The sequence below is a fragment of the Geotrypetes seraphini genome, chromosome 6 (genome assembly GCF_902459505.1).
Source record: "Geotrypetes seraphini chromosome 6, aGeoSer1.1, whole genome shotgun sequence".
In the NCBI taxonomy this organism is placed as follows: domain Eukaryota; kingdom Metazoa; phylum Chordata; class Amphibia; order Gymnophiona; family Dermophiidae; genus Geotrypetes; species Geotrypetes seraphini.
This window is the reverse complement of record NC_047089.1, coordinates 215,307,236-215,328,711: the sequence shown is the minus strand read 5'-3', so window position 1 is coordinate 215,328,711 and position 21,476 is coordinate 215,307,236. Positions and strand designations below refer to the sequence as shown.

Here is a 21,476-nt window from a genome sequence, read left to right as displayed (position 1 = left end):
AAAACACATCTGTTCCTGAAGTATCTAGACATCTCTTTCTCCTCAATAACGGTTCTCTTGACCTATTAACCACCATCTTACACCTCTTAAGTTCAATCAATTTGTATCCTTCTTTGAATCTTTTGTAAACCGCATAGAACTTCACAGTACTGTGGTATATAAACTGTTATTATTATTATTATTATTATTACTCATCATCCAGGGCCATCCAATCTAACAATCAAAATCTACTTTCCATACCGTCAATACGCGAACTGTTTTATGATATCACAGGCAAATCCATTTTTTCAGTCACTGCCCCCTCTCTGTGGAATTCCCTCCCATTAGATCTTCGATTAGAGAACTCTTTTGAAAAATTTAAAGCCAAACTTAAAACTTTTCTCTTTAAAGATGCCTTTACTCTCTAGTAGCAGCTTCTGCTTCTCAAACCTTTAATTCTTGTGAAGCCTTGACATATCAAACACTTCTTCTGAAGCGATCCCCATCCTAATGTTTTGCCACTCCCCATTTACCTTCCTTTTTTTATTAATTTTACTTTGATGTATTTTAAACATCCTTTCCCTCCCCAACTTCACTTTTGTCCCATGTACATTAATGTGAGTTTGTCTAGTATTTTTAATATTTGATAAAATATTACTTTTATTTAACTATTTTAATTGTTTTCTACAATCTTTTTATATTGTACATCGTTTAGACACTTGTTTTGATAGACGGTATATGAAAAATAAAGAAACTTGAATCTTCTCCAGAGCTCATAATTATGTCATTCCACTTGGTGCATTAAACTTTAAATGATGGGAGAAACCAAATATTGAGTGAGAGTCAGAGATCTGAAAAGGTGTCAGGATGACAGCTATAGGTTACCAAGAGAACATTTAAAGACCTGAATGGTCCATCCAGTCTGCCCAACCTGATTCAATCTAAAAATTTGTTAGTTTTTTTTTCTTCTTCTTCTTAGCTATTTCTGGGCAAGAATCCAAAGCTCTGCCCAGTACTGTTCTTAGGCTCCAACTACTGAAGTCTCCACTCCAGTCCATCTACATCCTCCCAGCCATTGAAGCCCTCCCCAGCCCATCCTCCACAAAACGGCCATATACAGACAAAGACCGTGCAAGCCAGCCCAGTACTGGCCTTAGTTCTTCAATATTTACTATTATTTTCTGATTCTAGATCCTCTATGTTCATCCCACGCTTTTTTGAACTCCATCACCGTTTTCCTCTCCACCACCTCTCTCGGGAGCGCATTCCAGGCATCCGCCACCCTCTCTGTAATGAAGAATTTCCTTACATTGCTCTTGAGTCTACCATCCCTCAACTGAAGTTATCAATTTGGGCTGCCGTTAATGCTAACCTCAGTTATTAGTAACAAGTTTTTTAAGCATTAAATGGTTCCTGTGCCAAAATAGCAAACGCTAGTGATAAAACTACACCCCTAAATAGGGTTGCTAGATTTCCTCTTAAAAAAAAAAAAAGAGGACACCTGGCCCTGCCCGTTCTGCCCATCGGCCTCCAGCTCTGCCTCGTTCCACCACCAGCAGCCTAGGTCCAGGAGAGTTGCCAGGAATGCAGTAATGTACTTAACATTTTAAAATCTATGATGTCCAAGTCTTTGCTTGAGTTGGCGGGTAGATCCATTCTGGGTTGCTCAGTTTTACTAAAGGGAAGCAACACATGACTTAGAGGCAGTGCTTCCAGTGGGCTGGACCTCAGTTCAGAACCACACAGAGTGCTCTCTTTATCCTGACAGAAGAGGATTTCAAAGATGTGGGCCTACAACTTCATACAGAAGTTGAGAAAAATGTGACCATTTTGAATATCTGGTGGAACTTTGCTCCAATGGAAGAGGTCCAGAAGAGAAAGCACATGGAAACAATATGATGCCCATTCACATTTAGGTTCTGCCAAACTAGGATTACCATATTTAACGATGAACTAACCCGGACGCATGGCCCTGCCCCGTTCTGTTTCCAACCTGCCCCGTTCCGCCTCCAGCCTCGCACCCCCAAAATCATCATCTCTTTTTTCCTGACCTCCAGGCCATGTTTGGAGGTCCTCCAGCATGCGCAGATATGTGCAACATCATCCACGCATACATGTTGATGACTCTCCAGATGCGGCCCAGAGCTTGGGGATTTCGAAAACCAAGAAAAACTGTTAGGTTTTTCAAAGTCCATCCAGGAACCAAGACTCTAAAATGATGACATGTCCGTGTTTTTCCGGATGTCTGGTAACCCTATGCCAGACTAAAGATGAGATATGATGGAGTCAGACATAAGATGTTGAGTGAAGGGATTCTTTCAGAGGTAGGGAAAACAAGAGGGCACTCTCTAAAGTTAAAAAGGATTCTTTTTTTTTTTTTTTTTGTTATTTTTTATTTATAATTATATAATCTTATTTTACAAGAATTAATTCTTGTTACATTGAATACAGGGAAGAAAATTTTTAACACAATAATACTTTTACAACAAACATCATAATGATAAACCCCTTCTTAGACCACAATAAACAGGGGGTGACCAAAACTAAAATTAGAGAGAAATTAGAGGAATAATGCAAAGAAGAAAGGCATAATGTATCTAGCGCCCATTACTATTATTATCCCTTAATCTTTAATCCTTAATGATCTGCTTAACATCTAGAAATTCCTTCAGATGGTTAGGAGAGAAAAAAACATATTTAACACCTAAGTACCTAACCAGGCATTTGCAGGGATACACCAATAAAAAAGGATTCTGTACAAAGTAAGGAAGTTCTTCTTCACCCAGAGAGTGGTGGAAAACTGGAACACTCTTCCGGAGACTGTTATAGGGGAAAACACCCTCCAGGGATTCAAGACAAAGTTAGACAAGTTCCTGCTCAACCGCAGGTAGAGCTGGTCTCAGTTAGGGCACTGGTCTTTGACCTAGGGGCCACCGCGGGAGCGGATTGCTGGGACGATGGACTACTAGTCTGACCCAGCAGCGGCAATTCTTATGTTGTTATGTTCTAAGATGAGCTCTTCCACTTCTTCTTTTCTCATTGCACTTTACTGAATTCTAAGTGACCATTGCACTTAAAATTTTCCTACCTTCTCCCCTAGGAGGACACCCTAAAGAATAGCCAAAGATTCCTCCTTCAGCTCTGCTTCCATTCTTCTCATTTAAACAAATCAATTTGACAAGAGCCATAGTTCTTTGCTTTTCTGTTTTGCTTAACACATCCAGTACAATTAATTCATCTGATGCCAGCCTTAGTCTGTCTGCAGCAAAACCATGTGGCTGCGTGCAGCTCATCAGCATATCACAGCCAGAGGCAGAAGGTCCTATTTTGTACGACTACCCAGCTTAAGGAAGAACAGAGGCTACGATCTGCACAGTAATTTGGGAGGGTGGAACTTAGTGCGTAATACAAATGTACCGCACTGGGGTATGATAAGTCTCTGTAAAGATGGAGCTGCACATTCATAAGTTAAAAGAGCATCTCCTTTACCAGCCTCCACTCAGTCAGTGTAACAAGTTCAGGACAAAATATCAGGAAGTTCTGCTTCACACAGAGAATGGTTGACACCTGGAGTGCTCTCCCAGAGGAGGTTATTGCGGAATTGACAGTCCTAAGATTTAAAAGCAAACTAGATGCACATCTCCTTACGAGAGGCATAGATGGATATGGGTGATTAAAAATTACGCCAGGTGTATACCTGGCAGGGCCTCCACGTGTGTGGATCGCCGGACTTGATGGACCGAAGGTCTGATCCGGAGATGGTGCTTCTTATGTTCTTATAAGAATAGCCTTACTGGGTCAGAGCAATGGTCCATTAAGCACAGTAGTCCGTTCTCACGGTGGCCAATCCAGGTCACTAGTACCTGGCCAAAACCCAAAGAGCAACATTCCATGCAGAATCTCAAAAAACAGCAGCATTCTGGAATCCAACATAGTAGCAACATTCTAGAATCCCAAAGAGTGGCAACATTCCATGGGGCATCCCTAAAGAGCAGCAAGATTCCATCTCTCCGATCCAGGGCGAGCAGAGGCTTCCCCCATGTCTTAATAACAGACTATGGACTTTTATTAAGTGACAGAACAAGCTGTCTTTCCCTAGTTGTCTTCTTTATGCAAATTCTGTCATTTTTATAAATACCTTGATGGAGGTTAATCAATAAAGGAGTAGGGTCACATTGGTAAACCACTTTAGGTTTCATGGAAACAGTGGCCCCGATAGCGTACCACACCGCAGGTTACTGAGCAAGATGAGTTCTATAGGATTAGGTAACACATTGACGAAATGGGTTGGGAGCTGGCTTGGAGGTAGGCTCCAAAGGGTGGTAGTGAACGGCACCCCCTCCGAAATGACGGAGGTGATTAGTGGAGTACCACAGGGCTCAGTCTTGGGCCCAATCCTATTCAACATCTTTATAAGAGACTTGGCAGAAGGGCTTCGAGGTAAAATAACATTATTCGCCGATGACGCCAAACTTAGTAATGTAGTGGGCAAATGCACAACAGACGAAGATTCAGTGCCCGACAACATGATGCACGACCTACTCCTACTGGAGCGATGGTCTAGGACATGGCAACTCAACTTCAATGCCAAAAAATGCAAAGTTATGCACCTGGGCAGCCAGAATCCATGCAAGTCTTATCTCCACTTCTAACTATAGCACAATCTATTGGATTTACTATTTTCGCCTATGCAGATGACATTCAACTCCTTCATCCAATTGACACTTCTAATACTTCTGACATTAAAAATATCAACAATAAACTGGACTCCATAAATGACTGGCTCTACACTAACAAACTCTCTCTCAATGTTAACAAATCCCGTGGACTTTTATTCTCAACTAAAAATCTTGAAACCTTACCTGAAAAAATAGCCATTAAATCAGTTCCAATCCAAATGGAAACAAAAATAAAACTTCTAGGGGTTATTATTGATAAAGATCTGTCATTTCACGACCACATCAGCTCTATAGTAAAAACTTGCTTCTATAAACTTCGTATCATCCGCTCTTTGATTTCAATCCTACCAACTGAATCTATTACAATTCTAGTCCATTCCTTGATCATTTCTCATCTTGACTACTGTAATTCCCTCTTTAACGGTCTTCCACAAAAAGAAATCCGACGTCTTCAACTGATTCAAAATACAGCAATAAAACTCATTTATAAATTAGGAAAATATGATCACGTTACCCCAATTCTGAAAGATGCCCACTGGCTTCCAGTGGCCCATCGAATTACTTACAAAATTATTCTCCTAACCTTCAAAATAAAATCTTCCCATCTGCCTTCATTTTTACACAAACTTCTCCTCCCTCAATGCTCATCTCGTACCTTAAGATCCACAAATCAAAATCTTCTTCTGATCCCCTCTATCAAAAGTTTTTATTATACACGGAAAATAAATCTCTCTGTTACTGCCCCAATGCTATGGAATTCTTTACCTCAACTTCTTCGTGATGAACAACAACTAGATAAATTTAAAACAGGCTTAAAGACTTTCCTATTCCGTGATGCTTTTATTTCTGTTTAGTAGCTAACCCTCAGTCATCCTCACTCGTTCAACATCACAAATTTTATCTAATGATTTTCTTCCCTTCCCAAATGTTGTTTTCCCATCCCCTCTTTCTCCCTTTTCTCTCCACATTGTAACTTTACCCTTCCCTAAACCTCTTCCCTCACAATCAAGTTTGTTTTGTCTATGTCTTTATATACACTATCTGTACTTCTAAATGTAGAATTTTTTTTTTTATTTTAACTCCCCTTCCCTATTTAATTTGTATTTTTATTGTAATGTACACCGGCCAGATATTTATTTGATGGTCGGTATAGTAAAACCAAATAAACTTGAAACTTGAAACTTGATACCCTTAATGGCGAGATCCTAGCAAAAACGGTAGCAGAACGAGACTTGGGGGTAATCGTCAGTGAGGACATGAAGTCTGCCAATCAAGTGGAGCAGGCTTCGTCCAAGGCAAGACAAATCATGGGCTGCATACGAAGGGGTTTCGTCAGTCGTAAGGCGGAAGTCATTATGCCATTGTATAGATCCATGGTGAGGCCCCACCTGGAATACTGTGTGCAATTCTGGAGGCCGCATTATCGCAAGGATGTGCTGAGACTGGAGTCGGTGCAAAGAATGGCCACCCGGATGGTCTCGGGACTCAAGGATCTACCATACGAAAAACGGCTTGACAAATTACAGCTATACTCGCTCGAGGAGCGCAGAGAGAGGGGAGACATGATCGAGACGTTCAAGTATCTTACGGGCCGCATCGAGGCGGAGGAAGATATCTTCTTTTTCAAGGGTCCCACGACAACAAGAGGGCATCCGTTGAAAATCAGGGGCGGGAAACTACGAGGTGACACCAGGAAATTCTTTTTCACCGAAAGAGTGGTTGATCGCTGGAATAGTCTTCCACTACAGGTGATTGAGGCCAGCAGCGTGCCTGATTTTAAGGCCAAATGGGATCGGCACATGGGATCTATTCACAGGGCAAAGGTAGGGGAGGGACATTAAGGTGGGCAGACTAGATGGGCCGTGGGCCCTTATCTGCCGTCTATTTCTATGTTTCTATGTTTCTATGATATTCAGCCAGCGGTGATCAGCAGTTTGCTGATTTCTGCCGGCGATATACTCAGAAATTCAGTGTCGGGTTGTGCCCAGGCATTGAATTTCTGGGTGTACGGAGATAGCGAAAACATAGCCATTAAGTGCGATGTTCAGCACATAACTGGCTATGGTGAGTTATGTAAAGATTAAGACTGATTTTTATATGGTCCTATTTATGTGGTAACTGGCCAAGCACTGACTCTTCCCCTGGAACGCCCCCAACATAGCTGGTTTTGCATTGGGTATTAACCGGTCACATTCAGTGACACTATTCAGATAAGTGCCACTGAATATGAATGGTTAGCCTTGACCAGTGGCAGAGCAAGAGTGGGAGGTGCCCAGGGCGGTGGCACCCCCCTCCCCGCTCCTTCTCCACTGTGCGAGCATACCCCTTCCCTTCCATGTACCTCTTTAATTTCACCTGTGGGAGCAGGTTCTCCTACCTGCTGCCCGTGCTGTCCTCGGCTCTCCCTTTGATGTCACTTCCTGGTCCAACAACCAGAAAGTAACTTCAGAGGGAGAGCATCAGGTTGGAGCTGCTGCTCACACCTGCGAAGAGCTGTAGGCACTGGGGGGGGAGGCAAGGCACATGGGGGAGTAGGGTGGAAGAGAGGTGCCAGTGCCCCCACCAAGATGGCGCCCGAGGAAGTCTGCACCCCCTCCTCCTCCCCTTACTATGACACTGGCCTTGACCAAGCGATTGCACCAGCCAAGAGCTATTTCTGGCCAAAGAAATCACTTTGAATATTGACCCATTGAAGATATCTTTTAAAGTGAGACAAAAATTGATGGACTATTTACAAAGGAGATGTCTTCCGATAGGAACATCATGGCTGGTTAGGTTACTATGTGAATAGGGGAATTCAATCGTATATATCAAAATGTATATAAGACGTATTGAAAATAATGTTTTAGCAGTAGGGAATCATTCATACCACACTAACAAAAACTCTTGACGTCACACCATCAATATAATAAAGTATAAAACAACGGAGAAAAATAAACCTCAATTGCGAGAGGCCGGGACTACACAAGTATCCGAGCCAACTCACATCATCACTGATTTATAAAAAAACTCCGTGTACATATAAATAGATAGTTTTCATTCATGCACAGTTAGTATTTTTCAATAATTATTTTCAAAGATTTTTTAGTGTGAGCAATATAAGCAGAGTCCAATATATTAGAGTATATTCATAGCATGAACAGGATCCCAAACTAACTACAAAATAGACGAGGGCTACAGCTCAACTTTACGGGTATAAGCAATTGTTGAGGCATGGAGTTTGGAACAAAAGTAAGAGAAAAAAAAAAAAAAAAACATCCACTCATCTGAAGATGCGAAGTGACTCAAAAGATTCTCAATTTTTTATCTCGACAGAAAAGTCTTTCTGTTTCGCCTAGAAGGCTACTTCAGGGGAAAAAATCCAATGTCCAAATATCTCTCGCTTCTTCCAACGCCACAATTAAAAGCTGGCTCCTCTCATAGGTTACTATGTGCCAGGTAACCCATAGGGACTTAGCTAAAGTGTGCATGGTTTGAACTTCGTTGAAACATTAGCTCCAAGTTTGGTAAAATCTGCAATGGAAGAAATCTTCAGGCCAGAAAATTTCAAACAAATAAGTGGATAGTCTGTGAGCTAGTGTAGCGTACATGACATTACAAAGCAGCCGACTGATATCCAGTGGGCATAAACTGACAACACAGCAAGGAGGTGTTCTTGTATCACCTCAGAAGGTCTGTGAAAGATCTGTATGCATCATCAGAGCAACAGCAAAACACTCACCACAGCTGTTCTTGGGTTTTTGGTTGAGGTTTTTTTTTGTGTGTGTGTTTGAATAGGCATTTGGTGTACTTTAGAAGCTGTTATAAATACCCCTTTGGCCATATGTTGAAACTGAGGTTTTTTCCAGGGTGGGGCGTGGCAGTAGTTTAATGATTAGTGCAGTGGGTTGAGAATCTGGGGACCTGGATTCAGTTCACAACACACAGCTTCACAGAAAACCTTTTCAGGTTAATCACAACAGTCTCTTTACAAAATAATAAAATAATACATTTTTTTAAAAAAATCATCTTTATTAAAGGAGTCAATGGAAAACATAAACAACAATGCCACAGAATGTCCGTACAATAATGCAAACAATAGATAACAGAATAAGCAGCAAAAGAAACAACATCAAACTTGCAGCTAGTAAAGCCCGCCAACGAACATAAATAACACTGCCCGTATACTGAAACAAGGGCAGGAAAATAAGATATTCCAGTTTTCCCAGGCCCCACTTTCCATTAAACCCTAACGGGGGCAACACACTCACCGACAAAGACACACACAAATTAGGAAAGAAAAAGCCTCAGAACCCAGTCCAAAAGAACTTTCACTTTTAGACTAAAATGGATAACACACCTCATTTAACTAAAAAAAAACAAGCAAGCCCAACTTAAAAAAACCCAACAAAAACACTAATGTGTTTCTTATAGAATCAAACTAGTGCACATTAAATTCAAAAAATTATCATAATTAATGATAAACATTTTGGATTGATTTAACTTATATGGAAATGTAAGGTCAGTTAAAAAAATATATTGGACTCAGTTCCCACTGTGAGTCCTTGTGATCCTACACAAGTCACGTAGGGCTCCTTTTACTAAGGTGCGCTAGCACTTTTAGCTCACGCACAAAATTACTGCACGCTATACCGTGCGGTATGCTTCTAGAATAACGCCAGCTCAATGCTGGCATTAAGGTCTAGTGCATGCGGCAATTTAGCGCACGTTATTCCGCGCGTTAAGGCCCTAACACACCTTAGTAAAAGGAGCCCTAAGTTGTGGTGTGGTAATTTGCCTGATAGACTTTATATTGCATGCTGGGAATTTTAAGTGGAAAAGATTTCTGGTGGAATATCTGTTGCAGGCGCCCTGGAATAGAATGGCCAACTCTCTTAGGTAGTTGAGGGCATTGCCTGTCAGGATCTTAAAGGCATTGATGCCTAATTTAAACTTGATCCTTGTGGTTATGGGCAGCCAATGTAGTTTCATATAGTAGGGCTGTAGGTGTTCTGATTTCCGTAGTCCATATATGAGTCTTAGTGCTACATTTTGAAGTAGTTGTAGATGTGGTATCAACATTTTAGAGCAAAGAACTAGAGTTACATTACAGTGGTATAGTTGAGATAGGATTAGGGATTGCACTAAGATTCGGAGAGCCTCATGACGATGATGATGGATCTTAGCTTTCTCATCTCAAGGAAAGATTGTTTTATTGTTGATTGTACATGGCTCTTCATGGATAAGTGGTTATCAATTTCTGCTCCTAAGATTTGGGATTGTAGTTCTAATGGAAAGTCTGTGTTGTCTACTGTAATCCTTGGAGGGTAGCGTGGGTCAGTTGAGGGTCCTAGCCAAAGAAATTTGGTTTTGATGTTATTTAGTTTGAGGTGGTGGTTGTGGTCCAGTTTTCTATGATGTGGACACATTTTTTGACAGTGGTGAGTGTGTTGGCTAATGCCACAGTTACCAATAGCAAAATCTAGGTTGATTCCTAAAGAATACATTAGAAGGTAAAAGTGGGAATACTTAGGGGAGGGTGCCAGCTGTCAAAAAGTTCACCATCCATACGAACAGCATAGTGCCGAGTGGTTAGGAAGCCTTGGAACCAAGAAAGGACTGGGCCGTTAAATCCGAAATCGCTGAAGATCTTGGACATTTGATCAAAGTCTACTAGGTCAAATGTACTGCTGAGGTCAAATTGGATTATGATTGCACTGTGACCCTTGCTTAATAGTTCTTTGCCATATGTCACTAGTACAATGACTAAATAAGTATGTGCATTTTCTCATTGAAATTCCAAGCAGTTGCTGAGAAAACAGCAAAAAAACCTCTAACAAGGGTTACTTGTTTTTGCCTTACCCTGTATGTACACATATGCATATATATTCCAGTATTCTTGGTTCAACAATGTTGGCGCCCTCTTTATAAAATTACCACCCATCTCCTGGATTCTATTTACATCACCCAAAGTTGGGCACAGATCCCAGGTCAGCATGCAACCTAATTAGCCAATTAAGCACTAACACAATCAATAATTAGGGTTAACAAGCACTTAATTGGTAGTAAGTAGGATGTACACACACATCTGCCCTGTGCCTTACTTTATAACATATGTGCTTAATTTTAACTGCAGACAGCTGAAATGGGGGCGTGGCCATGGGAGGGGCATGGACAAGTTAGGGAGTTCCCAGAAATTAGAATAGTAACATTTGCATGCCTAAATGCGATCAGTTGGGTGCAAGGTGCCACCACAAGCGTTTGGCTCACGAAATGCATGCTAAACTTGTATTCTATAAAGATTGTTTCGTGCATTGTACTTTTTATAGATTACAACATTAGTATAAATCATAACGGCAATTATCTTTGGGTGTCACTTACTGAATTTGGCCCTATATGTATAAGAGCTGGTACGTGTAGGCGGAAGCTGCCGAGTGATGTCACCATTTTTTGTAGCCTGCATATACTTTTGATGCTTCCTGTCTATGTGCCAGCAACTATGCCCTTTTCAATGAAAGTTACTCTTGATCCATCTTTTTTTAGACCCCCATCCCCCAAATTCTATAAATAGCTTGAAAATTTATGGCAGCTAAATTGTGCTCTGCTCTGAGATGCACACACAACAAAGGGCCTTTTTTATCAAGCCGAATAGCATGGGCCAGCGTGGTAAATGCACCAAAGCCCATTTGTTCTTTCTGTCTTTCCTAATTAGATTGTAAGCTCTTCTTAGCAGGGACCATCTATTACATGTTGAAAGTGCCCCAACGCTATGTTTGCCTTTTAGTGCTATAGAAATGATAAATAGTAAGAATTAAATGGGCTTCGGTGCGTTCTCTGTGCAGAACTCGCTACCGCGGCTTGATAAAAGAGGCCTTAAATTGTTGGACATTGGCGCGATGACAATCCCATGATAACATTTGTGCGCAGGACTGATACGTGCCGCCACTTCTGCCAGTTTCAGGCCTTCAGGTGTGCGCTCTGGGTGGGTGTTGGGGGGAACCCCCTAGTACACTTAGAAGTCCTGGTGCTCCCATTGGGGGGTGATTTCGGGGGAACCCCCCACTACACTGAAAACTACCATGCTCCTTTTTCGGGAGTTTTCAGTGTAGTGGGGGGTCCCCCCAAGCCCCCCCAACCCCCCCCCAATGGGAGCACCAGGACTTCTAAGTGTACTGGGGGGTTCCCACCAACACCCCCACAGAGCGCAAACCTGAAGGCCTGAAACCGGCAGAAGCAGCGGCGCGCATTAGTCCTACGCACAAATGTCGCCGCGGGTTTGTCGGAGCGCCACAATCCGTCGCGCTTTAGTTATGGTACCAAATTGTCTAATGACCCCAAAATAGCCGATTTTCAGTTTAACACTAACTGGTTATTTTTAGTGGCGCTAATCAGTTAAGTGTCGCTCAAACAGGTGCTTGAACCACCCAGAAATTGTTTCTGGCCTGTTAAATTGCTTTCAATATCAACCTTTACAATTACAATCACTTTTAAATTTTAAGGATTCTTTGCTCTTATTCATTTTTTTTTTCCAGATCTAATTCTCCAAATTTTTAAATGGTCTCTTCTGTCTAGACTAGACACACTGCTTCAGTTGCTGATTTAAAAGCGATTCTGATTGATGAATTGGAAGCACATTCAAGTTTTGTATGGTTATTGCTAGTTGGAAAAATAATAAAGTCGTGACGGTGAACAAAAAAGCATGCATAGAATAAAATTATTCTTTCCTGGTACTCATGTCAGCTTGCACACTCTAACCTACTCAGCTGTTAGGATTTTTAATTAGCAGTGGTATTTTGTTGTCTATGCAATTATAGCTTTACCTGGATAAAGAATGGAACTGTTTAATTAAAACCAGAGCAAGATTTGCTCAAGCTTTTCTTTGATGCTGAAAACAGAAACCTACTTGTCAGCTAATTTGTGTGTGTGTCTCTCCCTCTCACTTTTTATTATAATATACACAGGTTTAAAGGTTCGGGAGGTGTTTATCAACGTAACACGACAGCAAGTGGAAGATTTCCATGGCCCGGAGGATTACTGGTGTCAGTGTGTTGCATGGAGCCATCTAGGGACATCGAAAAGCCGAAAGGCATCAGTGCGCATAGCCTGTGAGTGGAATCAGTGCTTGTTAGATTTACCAATTCAATCCTCTTATAAAAAATATTTTTAAAAATCTGTAATTTAGAAATGTTTGAAAGCTTGTTTGGTAGTCAAAAGGTGCCTTTTGCGTCACTGGATTCAGTCTTCCCCACTAGTATTTCTACAATGGAGGAACCAGATGCATGAGCTTGTGATGATGAAGTGATTCTCTGAGGAAGACAGGGGGTCACAAGACTAAGAAATGATTTGCAAACATTTGAATCCCTTATTTGAATACACTGACCACGAGAGATCGATCTGCGCTGCTCAATCACTTGGATTTCTAATAGTTTCATAGTTGAAAAGGGCATAGGGGTGAGAGAGGGAGATTTGTTTCCCTTGGAAGAGGTGTAGGTAAGGGTTTTTTTTTTATAAAGGGCAGGAGGAGGATTTCAATTACGACAAGTTCTTGATAGTGTCACTGTTGCTCTGTAATGTATTTTCTGCAATGGTTGCTTATTATATTGTTTGTTATTATTCAATGACAATAAAGATATTCAGACATAAAAAGTTCCAGATAATCTGAATCCCTGGAGTCCTTAGGGCAATAGGGGATATGAAGGAACATAATAAGAACTCTGTAATTCTGTATCCTTGTCAAAGTTCTGCACGCCCAGGTTATGATCTGGTAAGATTATATCTGGCACATGCTTAGTAAATTCATGTCTTTCTCCTCTCTCTCTCTCTCTGTCTTTGGGATATAAATTCTCATCAGATTAAACATAGTGAGGAGCATTTTCGATAGGATGTCCAAGTCCAACTTTGGACAATTCCCACAAGCCGTCCAAAACTAGGGGCGGGGAAATGTCCATTTTTGAAACTGTTAGATGTCTTTTTTTTTTAATGACCTATTTGAACGTCTTGGCTGTCAGGACGTCGAGCCTAATTTTATTCACCATTTTCAATCACAAAAGCGTCCAAGTTCAAAACGTCCAAATCCAGACCATTTGGATGCGGGAGAGGCCAGCCTTATAATGGACTGGCCATGCAGACATGCCAAGAAAGCAGTGGGGCACCTTAGAGGGCACTGCTGTGAACTTCACATAAAGGGTGCCAGATGTACATCTCACCTTAACCCCCCTTATAATTTGCGGTGAGCCCTCCAAAACTCCCTCAAAACCTACTGTATCCACCTGTTTACCACCCCATTAGCACTTATGGTTGCAGGTGGCACTTCTATAGCAGTACAGTTTTGGTGGCCCACACTTTCCACCATAAATGTAGTGGTTAGAATGGCTTATACACATGGGTCCTCTCTATGGTTCACTAGCCCACCCACTAGGCTACTTAAGACACCTGTGTGCTGCTCTACTAGGCTTTCCCATACCAGATGCCACTATTTTAGAGACAGGTATGTACTATTTCATTCAGATCTTTGTGAGGTGGGAGTGGTCAGTGACCACTGGGGGAGTGTGTGTGGGATTATTACATAATCCGTCCAGTGGTCAACTGATCAGTTTGGGTACCTTTTTTGGCACTTAGGCACTTTTAAAACAGGTCTAGTGCCGGACATCTATGTTCCATCCTGGATATCTTGGGAAACGTTCGATTATCACAGAAGATGTCAAATGCTAAGCCTACCCATAACATGCCTCCAACAAGCCTCCCTCAACGTTTGGAGGCACAACAGCTAAGAAACCTAGCAAGACGTCCAGAAAGTTGGCTTCAAAAATCGGCTCTTGGACGTTTTGGTAAGAAAAATGTCCACGTGCCAATTTATGCTATTTTTAGACATCTTAGTGTTTTGAAAATGCACCTAAATTATTTTTTTTTCATCAGCGCAGTGGAGAAACACTGATAAAAATGAGAGAAGCTTATACAGCAGCTCTGTCATTATACAGATATTGTACAATTGTAATGTTGACCTGTTGGTGCACACAGCAGTGAAACCTGTAAAATTCAAGGTTCAAACCTATTTCTCCCCTTTCACAATATGACTTTGTCATTTGACCTTTCTATTTCATGTTTGTCTTCTCTTTTAGGCACTGCATCACTCTTTATCTTACTTCTGTTTTTGTATTTTTTTCACACATACCATCCCGTCTCTGAGTTAGTCACTGCTGAACTCAATTCTGTATTACTGTATATACTCAAATATAAATTGAGATTTTTAAGTTAAAAAAGGCTTAAAAATGGGGGTATTGGTTTATATTCAAGTCCCCTTGTCTGTTCCCCCCTCCTCCCCCTGTCTGGACCTGTTGCTGGCCTCCCCAGGCCTGCCTGAAGCCCTGGCGGTCCAACGGTGAACCAGAACAGAAGCAATACTTTTTGCATCCTGTCTTGGCCAACTCTAAACCACCCTGCCTCCCTGACACCTCTAGACTTTACCTTTAAAACCCTTGTGACTAGCAATGAAGTAGGGTAGGAGTGATCTTCCTATGCTACTGCCCCTGTGAGAGCCACAATCAAAAATGGCTGCCGTGAGTTCCCCTGGCCATGAGACTTGGAACTCACGAGACTTCAGCAGGAACTCACAGCAGCCATTTTTTATTGTGGCTCTCACGAGGCAATATGGTAGGAAGATTGTGCCTACCCCGCTTCACTGCTAAACCACCAGGGCTTTAAAAGTAAAGTCTAGAGGGGTTGGGGAGGTGGGATGGCGGCGGGGTGGTTTAGAGTTGGCTGGGACAGATGCGGAAAGGATCATTCCTGTCCTGCCTCACCACTGGATCACCAGAGCTTCAGGAAAACAAACAGAAAATTGACCATTTAGGTCCACAGAAAATGCAAGTTTCAGCAAAAACGAAAAAGATCTGTGGAGATGGTGATGTTCAAAATACAGGCTTTATTTAAAATGTACAATTGAATAATCTACATAAAATAAATCTAGGACCAAAACCATAAAGAGGTATGGACCCAGAGCTTCAGACAGACCTGCAGTGGGCATCGGGGGTCGGATAGGAAGGAAGGAAGGAAGGAGGACTAGGTGCAAGGCGGGGCACTTGAATATAAGCTCCCCAGTTTATATTTGAGACAAACCTTTTCCCCTTTTTGGGGAAGAAAAAAGTTACCTCAGTTTATATTTGGGTAAGTTTATATTTGAGTATATACGGTAGTTTATTCCCCCACTTTCAGCGTTTCCAATTTCTTATTTTATAGGGATCTACTTTTGCTAGCACACATTCAACTCATTAGTGTACCTTCAAAAATGTAGTTCAAGCTATAGTGACTTAACTTGCATTAACCTGAGAATTAGCAAATATTATGTTAATTACTCTGGGGACAATTGTATAAGTTGGTGCCTCAGTTTACCCTTCCCCCCCACCTCCGATGCCATGCACTTATAACCAATTCTATGAACAGCATCTTGGCACCAAGAATCCATTATAGAACGCTAGCATTAGGTCAGCATTGGCATATCTATGTAGCGGTGCACCCCCCACTCCTTGTCAATGTCAGGCGTAAGCTAGGGCACCTAGCATGCATGATATATAGTATTGATTTATTTAAAAAATTTCTATACCGTTTAAAACTAAACGGTTTACATAATTTATATACATAATTTTTAAATAATAATAATAACTTTATTTTTTGTATACCGCCATACCCAGGGAGTTCTAGGCGGTTCACATCAATTAAACAAAACTTAATAAGAAATTACAATAAACTATCTTTACAAGTAAAGAAGGTATTGGAACAAAATTAACAAGAAATTACAATTGATCATGGTTACAGTTGATCATAATTACAGGCAATGAGGTGATAAAGATGGGCATGCGAGGGGGGGAATGAGTAGGTCATTGGAGTTAGTGAGATGGGGGAGATCTAAAAGAGGGGGGAGGGGACCGGGCGAGTTGGGTCGTTTGAGGGAGGAGAGAGAGAAATGGAAGAGATGGGATTAGGGATATTGAGCGTGGAATAAATGCGTTTTGAGTGTTATTCGGAAATCAAGGTAGGAGTGGGCCTTGAGCAGAATTTGGGCTAGCCAAGTGTTCTGTTTGGCTGCCTGGAAGGCGAAGGTTTTGTCGAAGAACCTTTTGAGGTGACAAAGTTTTAGGGAGGGAAAGGCGAAAAGATTGATTCTGTGGGAGTTCTTTTTGTTGCAGTTCAGGATGAAATGAGGGGTGAGGTAGCTCGGAGATAGCCCAAAGACAGTTTTGTAACAGAAGCACGCGAACTTGAATAGGATTCTAGATTCAAGGGGTAGCCAATGTAGTTTGTGGTAAAAAGGGGTGATGTGGTCCCATTTGTTTAAGCCAAATATAAGGCGAACGGCGGTGTTCTGGATAAGTTTCAGTCTCCTGATGGTTTTCTTCGTGGAGGCCAGATAAATGATGTTGCAGTAGTCTAGGATGCTGAGAATGGAGGATTGAGTCAACAGGCGGAATGAGGTGTCGTCGAAGTATTTTTTTAAGGTGCGTAGTTTCCAAAGAACTGAAATGCATTTCCTGACCGTAATATCAGTATGTTTTTCCAGGGATAGATGTTTGTCTAGGGTGACTCCCAATACTTTTAAGGTTTGTTCGATGGGGAAGGCCATACCTTTCACTTGGATTGTGGTGTCTTTGATTTTGTCGTTGGGGGTAGCTAGGAAGAATTTGGTTTTGTCAGGATTTAATTTTAGTCTGTGGGATAGCATCCAGAGTTCTATCTGAGTAAGTGAGCTTGAAAGAGAGGTGAGCAACTCTGGAGTGAAGCTGATTAGTGGGATGACTATTGTAATGTCATCTGCGTAGATGAAGAATTTGAGCTTGAGGTTTTGCAGGAGGTTTCCCAGGGAGGCGAGGTAGATGTTAAACAGGGTGGGGGAGAGGGGGGAGCCCTGTGGGACCCCACAGGCATTATCCCAGCTGTATGAGAGGGAGTCATTCTTGAATACCCTGTATGATCTATTTTTTAGAAATCCGTGGAACCAATTGAGGACTTGGCCAGAGATGCCGATGTAGGCAAGGCAGTCTAGGAGGATGGAGTGGTCTACGAGGTCGAATGCACTGCTAAGATCAAGTTGTACTATCAAGGCGCTTGTGCCCTGGCTGAAAAGTGAATGAAGGTGGTCGAGTAGAGCGGCAATGATGGTCTCGGTGCTGTGGTCCTGGCGGAAGCCTGATTGGTTGTCGTTTAAGATACTGAATTTTTCTAGGTATGTGGTGATTTCGGCATTAACTAGCCCTTCAGCTATTTTGGTGAACAGCAGGATGCTTGCGATCGGTCTGTAGTTAGACGGGGTGTTGAGTGGCTCTTTTGTGTTTTTTATAATAGGGGTTATTATTATATGGCCTTGTTCTGCCGGGAAATTTCCTGTGGATAGTGAACTGTTTATCCATGCCAACATATTGGCTTTGAAATGAGTTGGTGCGGTTTTCATGATGTTTGGGGGGCAGGTGTCCAGTCTGCAGAAGGCTTTGGTATATTTATTGTAATATTTATTGAAGGTTTGCCAGTCGATGGTAGTAAAGTGGTTCCAGCTTAGGTTCGTTCTGGATCCAGAGTCAGGATTAGATGTGTCGGAGTCTACGAGTATAGGAAAGTATCCATGGGGATTGGTTGAGGATGTTATCGAAGATCTTAGATCTTGTACTTTGGAATTAAAGAAATCTGCTAGGGTGTTGGAGGATAAAGTGGGTTCTTCATGGTTGTCGATGAGCGTCTCGAGGTTGTAGAGGTCGTTGACCAGTTTAAAAAGGTTTTTACTGTTGTTGGAGATGTTACCAATTTTGTGGGCATACAAGTCTTTTCGTTTCTCCTTGGTGAGGTTTTTATAGTTTTTGAGTTTTAGTCTCCAGGCAACTCTGTGCTCCTGGGTACTGGACTTAATCCATAGTCTTTCTGATTTTCTTAGGTCCTTTTTTATTAGTAGCAACTCTGCGTCGAACCAACCTTCTAGATTTGAGGATCTGATTCTGCGGGATTTTAAGGGGGCTATTTCATCTAGGATGTTAGTGCTGTCTTTGATCCAGGAGGTCATGAATAGTTCTGTTTCTTCGTTTTGGTTTTTGATAGTCTCATAGCGGGACCAGAATTCTTCAGGGTCGATCTTCCCTCTAGTGGTGTGAGTTTTTATGGTTCTTGTTTTGTTATTTTTGTAAGAGGGTTGTTGGTAATCAATGGAGAAGTTACAAAGTCTGTGATCGGACCATAGGGAGTCTGTCCAGGTATCCTGATTCCAATGGAATTTAGGGTGGGTTGGCGTATTGGTGGAGAATGTCACCAGGTCCAGCTGATGGCCTCTTAGGTGAGTTCTGATTGGAGGGGGTATGAAGTATCCGAGTTGGGATATGAGTGACAAAAAGTCAGATGTTTCTGGTTGGTCTGTTAGCTCTAAGTGAATGTTGATGTCACCACATAATAAATAGGTTGTAAGGATTTGCTAATGAGTTAGTCAGTAGGAATTCCGCGAAGTCTTCTTTGGCTAGTTTCCATTTTTTGGGTGGGACATAGAATAGGGTGATGGTCAGGGGGGAGGCTAGGGACTTTGAAGTTAGTGAGACCGATAGTAATTCTAGGTTAGGGGAGGATTTGGAGCTCTGAACAGTGCAAGTGCAAGTGCAAGTGCAAGTAGGTTTCTAGACATGCCCTTTTCACGGCAGTTTCATATCTGACTCACCAAGGAGTTCCGTATCTTAACTCCTGCACAACAAAAAGTCATTTTACCAGTCTCAACAAGCCTACTACACATGTAACTTGTGCACATGAATTTGGGGGTCTGGCACTTAATCACCACCTTATAGGCTAGCACCTAGTGCATATAGACACATATATGAGTTGGTGGCAGCTTTGACAAGTCTAAGTGGAATCTAACTCTAGGCCAGTGTCTTGCAAACATTCCGGCCGATGGCCCGACTAGAAGGCACCTGGAAGTGCGTGGACGCTGACGTGATGACATCACGCATGCGTGTGACATCATCGTGTCGACGTCCGCACATATGCGGAGGCCCATCTGGCCATGACCCGCTTCAGTGGAGGGATCCGGGAGGTGCGGGGAGAGGAGGTGAGACACCAGCCAGGAGGAGGGTCATCCGTGCTGGCTGACTTCCTACAGGACGTGCCTCTCGCCGCGGGAGACACATTCTGTAGGCAGTCAGCTGGCGTGGATGGCTCTCCTCCTTGCCAGCGTGTCATGGCACACCTGAAATCTCAGGAGGCACACGTTTTATGACACACTGCTCTATGCGCTAGCTTATAGAATTCTTCCATGTGTGTTAAAATGCTATACTGTGCATTATAAAAATCATCATGAAAATGAATGCATGAAACCCTGAACACTGGGGAAAATTTTAGAAAAAAATAAAACTAAACTTTTTTTTTTTTGCCTATGCACATCCCTATTTTACATCAGCTGCCTGAACTCAGGGTGTCTGTCCCCAGTCCTGTGCACTTCCTGAAGACAGAAGCAATCAGATTCAGTATGCAGTTCCAACTTGCATGTGATGGCTTTATCTGTCAAGTGATATCTCTCACAAGGACTTTCCTTCAAAGTCACATGTAATCCAGTTTCCTGAAATGTCCTGATGCCAGATTAGCCATTAATGAACTGCTGAGGGCTATGATTTAATGAGCAAATAGAGCACTGACATTCTTATTTCCCTCCGTGGTGACATCCATATTGCCAGAAAACGGGAGCATCTCGTCACTTCTAAAGATCCATTTCCATTGTGTGGGAGATTATGTTGTAACTATCCACACTCTGTCATAGCACAAAGGCAGAAATTTACAGAGGCATTCATCTGCAGATCCAAGATTTTCAATTAGACAATAAATTAATCACATGAAGCTAATATGCATCATTGAGACATAACAGCTGCTTTGCCTTCCTTACAGATTTACGAAAAAACTTTGAACAAGACCCACAAGGCAAGGAAGTTCCTATAGAAGGGATGATTGTTCTCCATTGTCGCCCTCCGGAGGGAGTGCCAACAGCCGAGGTACGAAATGAATTAAAGATCCCTGCACACTGTACAGTGACATGGCTGCCACTGAGAATTCAGACTTGATTGTGATTGTTCAGAGTAATGGCCTGATTAACTGATTTGCACAGCCTCCCGCTGTTTGGTTGCCATGTGGATTATTGCAAATCTTGATGACAAGACTTAGTAGGGGGCTTGAGTTCTGGATTAAGCATGAGACTTGTAAGAACCAAAAAGGAGGGGAATAGTAGGGGGGATAGCTTACTGGTAACGATGGTGGCCAGCTTTGTAAGAGAATGTAAATATACCTGGGATAGATGCTGTACCAAGGGCAGTGGTAGGAACAGGATTGGATGCTTGGAAGGAATAGGAGAAGCTGGTGTTGGTTGAAGTAGGGCAATGTGTGTGCATAATTATTGAGGTTTATATGCATAGTACTGGAGAACCAAATGAGACGAAAAGTAGCCGTTCATTAGGTTCATTTAGGTGCCTTAAAAAAAAAAAAAGTGCGTGCAAAATCAATTTTCTGTGGTGCTTCTTTCGGATGTCTATAAACTGGCACTTAGGGGTTCTTTAACTAAGGCGCGCTAACCGATTTAGAGCATGCTAAAGATTAGCGCACGCTAAATACTAAGGTACCCATTATATTCTATGGGCGCCTTAGCATGTGCTAATCTTTAGCATGCGTTAAATCAATTAACGTGCACTAAATCGGTTACCGCGCCTTAGTTTTCTCTCATGCATAGACAGCTAGGTTCTTCTGATTTTGCAAAGCTGAGATATAGATGTGTAAAAATAAAGAATGCCCAAACAGCAAGGGGGTATGATTTGGGCGTATTTTGGACGGGGCTAGGTTTCA

General features: G+C 42.1%; 1 protein-coding gene across 2 annotated transcripts in view; it reads left to right on the top strand.

Moving 5' to 3' along the window:
- Positions 1-21,476, top strand: part of UNC5D (unc-5 netrin receptor D) — a 761,056-nt gene that overhangs the window by 387,160 nt on the left and 352,420 nt on the right. For both annotated transcript variants that reach the window (XM_033949939.1, XM_033949938.1), the window contains exons 3-4: positions 12,599-12,742; positions 20,532-20,635. In XM_033949939.1, coding sequence (XP_033805830.1) covers positions 12,599-12,742; positions 20,532-20,635 — 248 coding nt within the window. The remainder of the gene's footprint in view (positions 1-12,598; positions 12,743-20,531; positions 20,636-21,476) is intronic.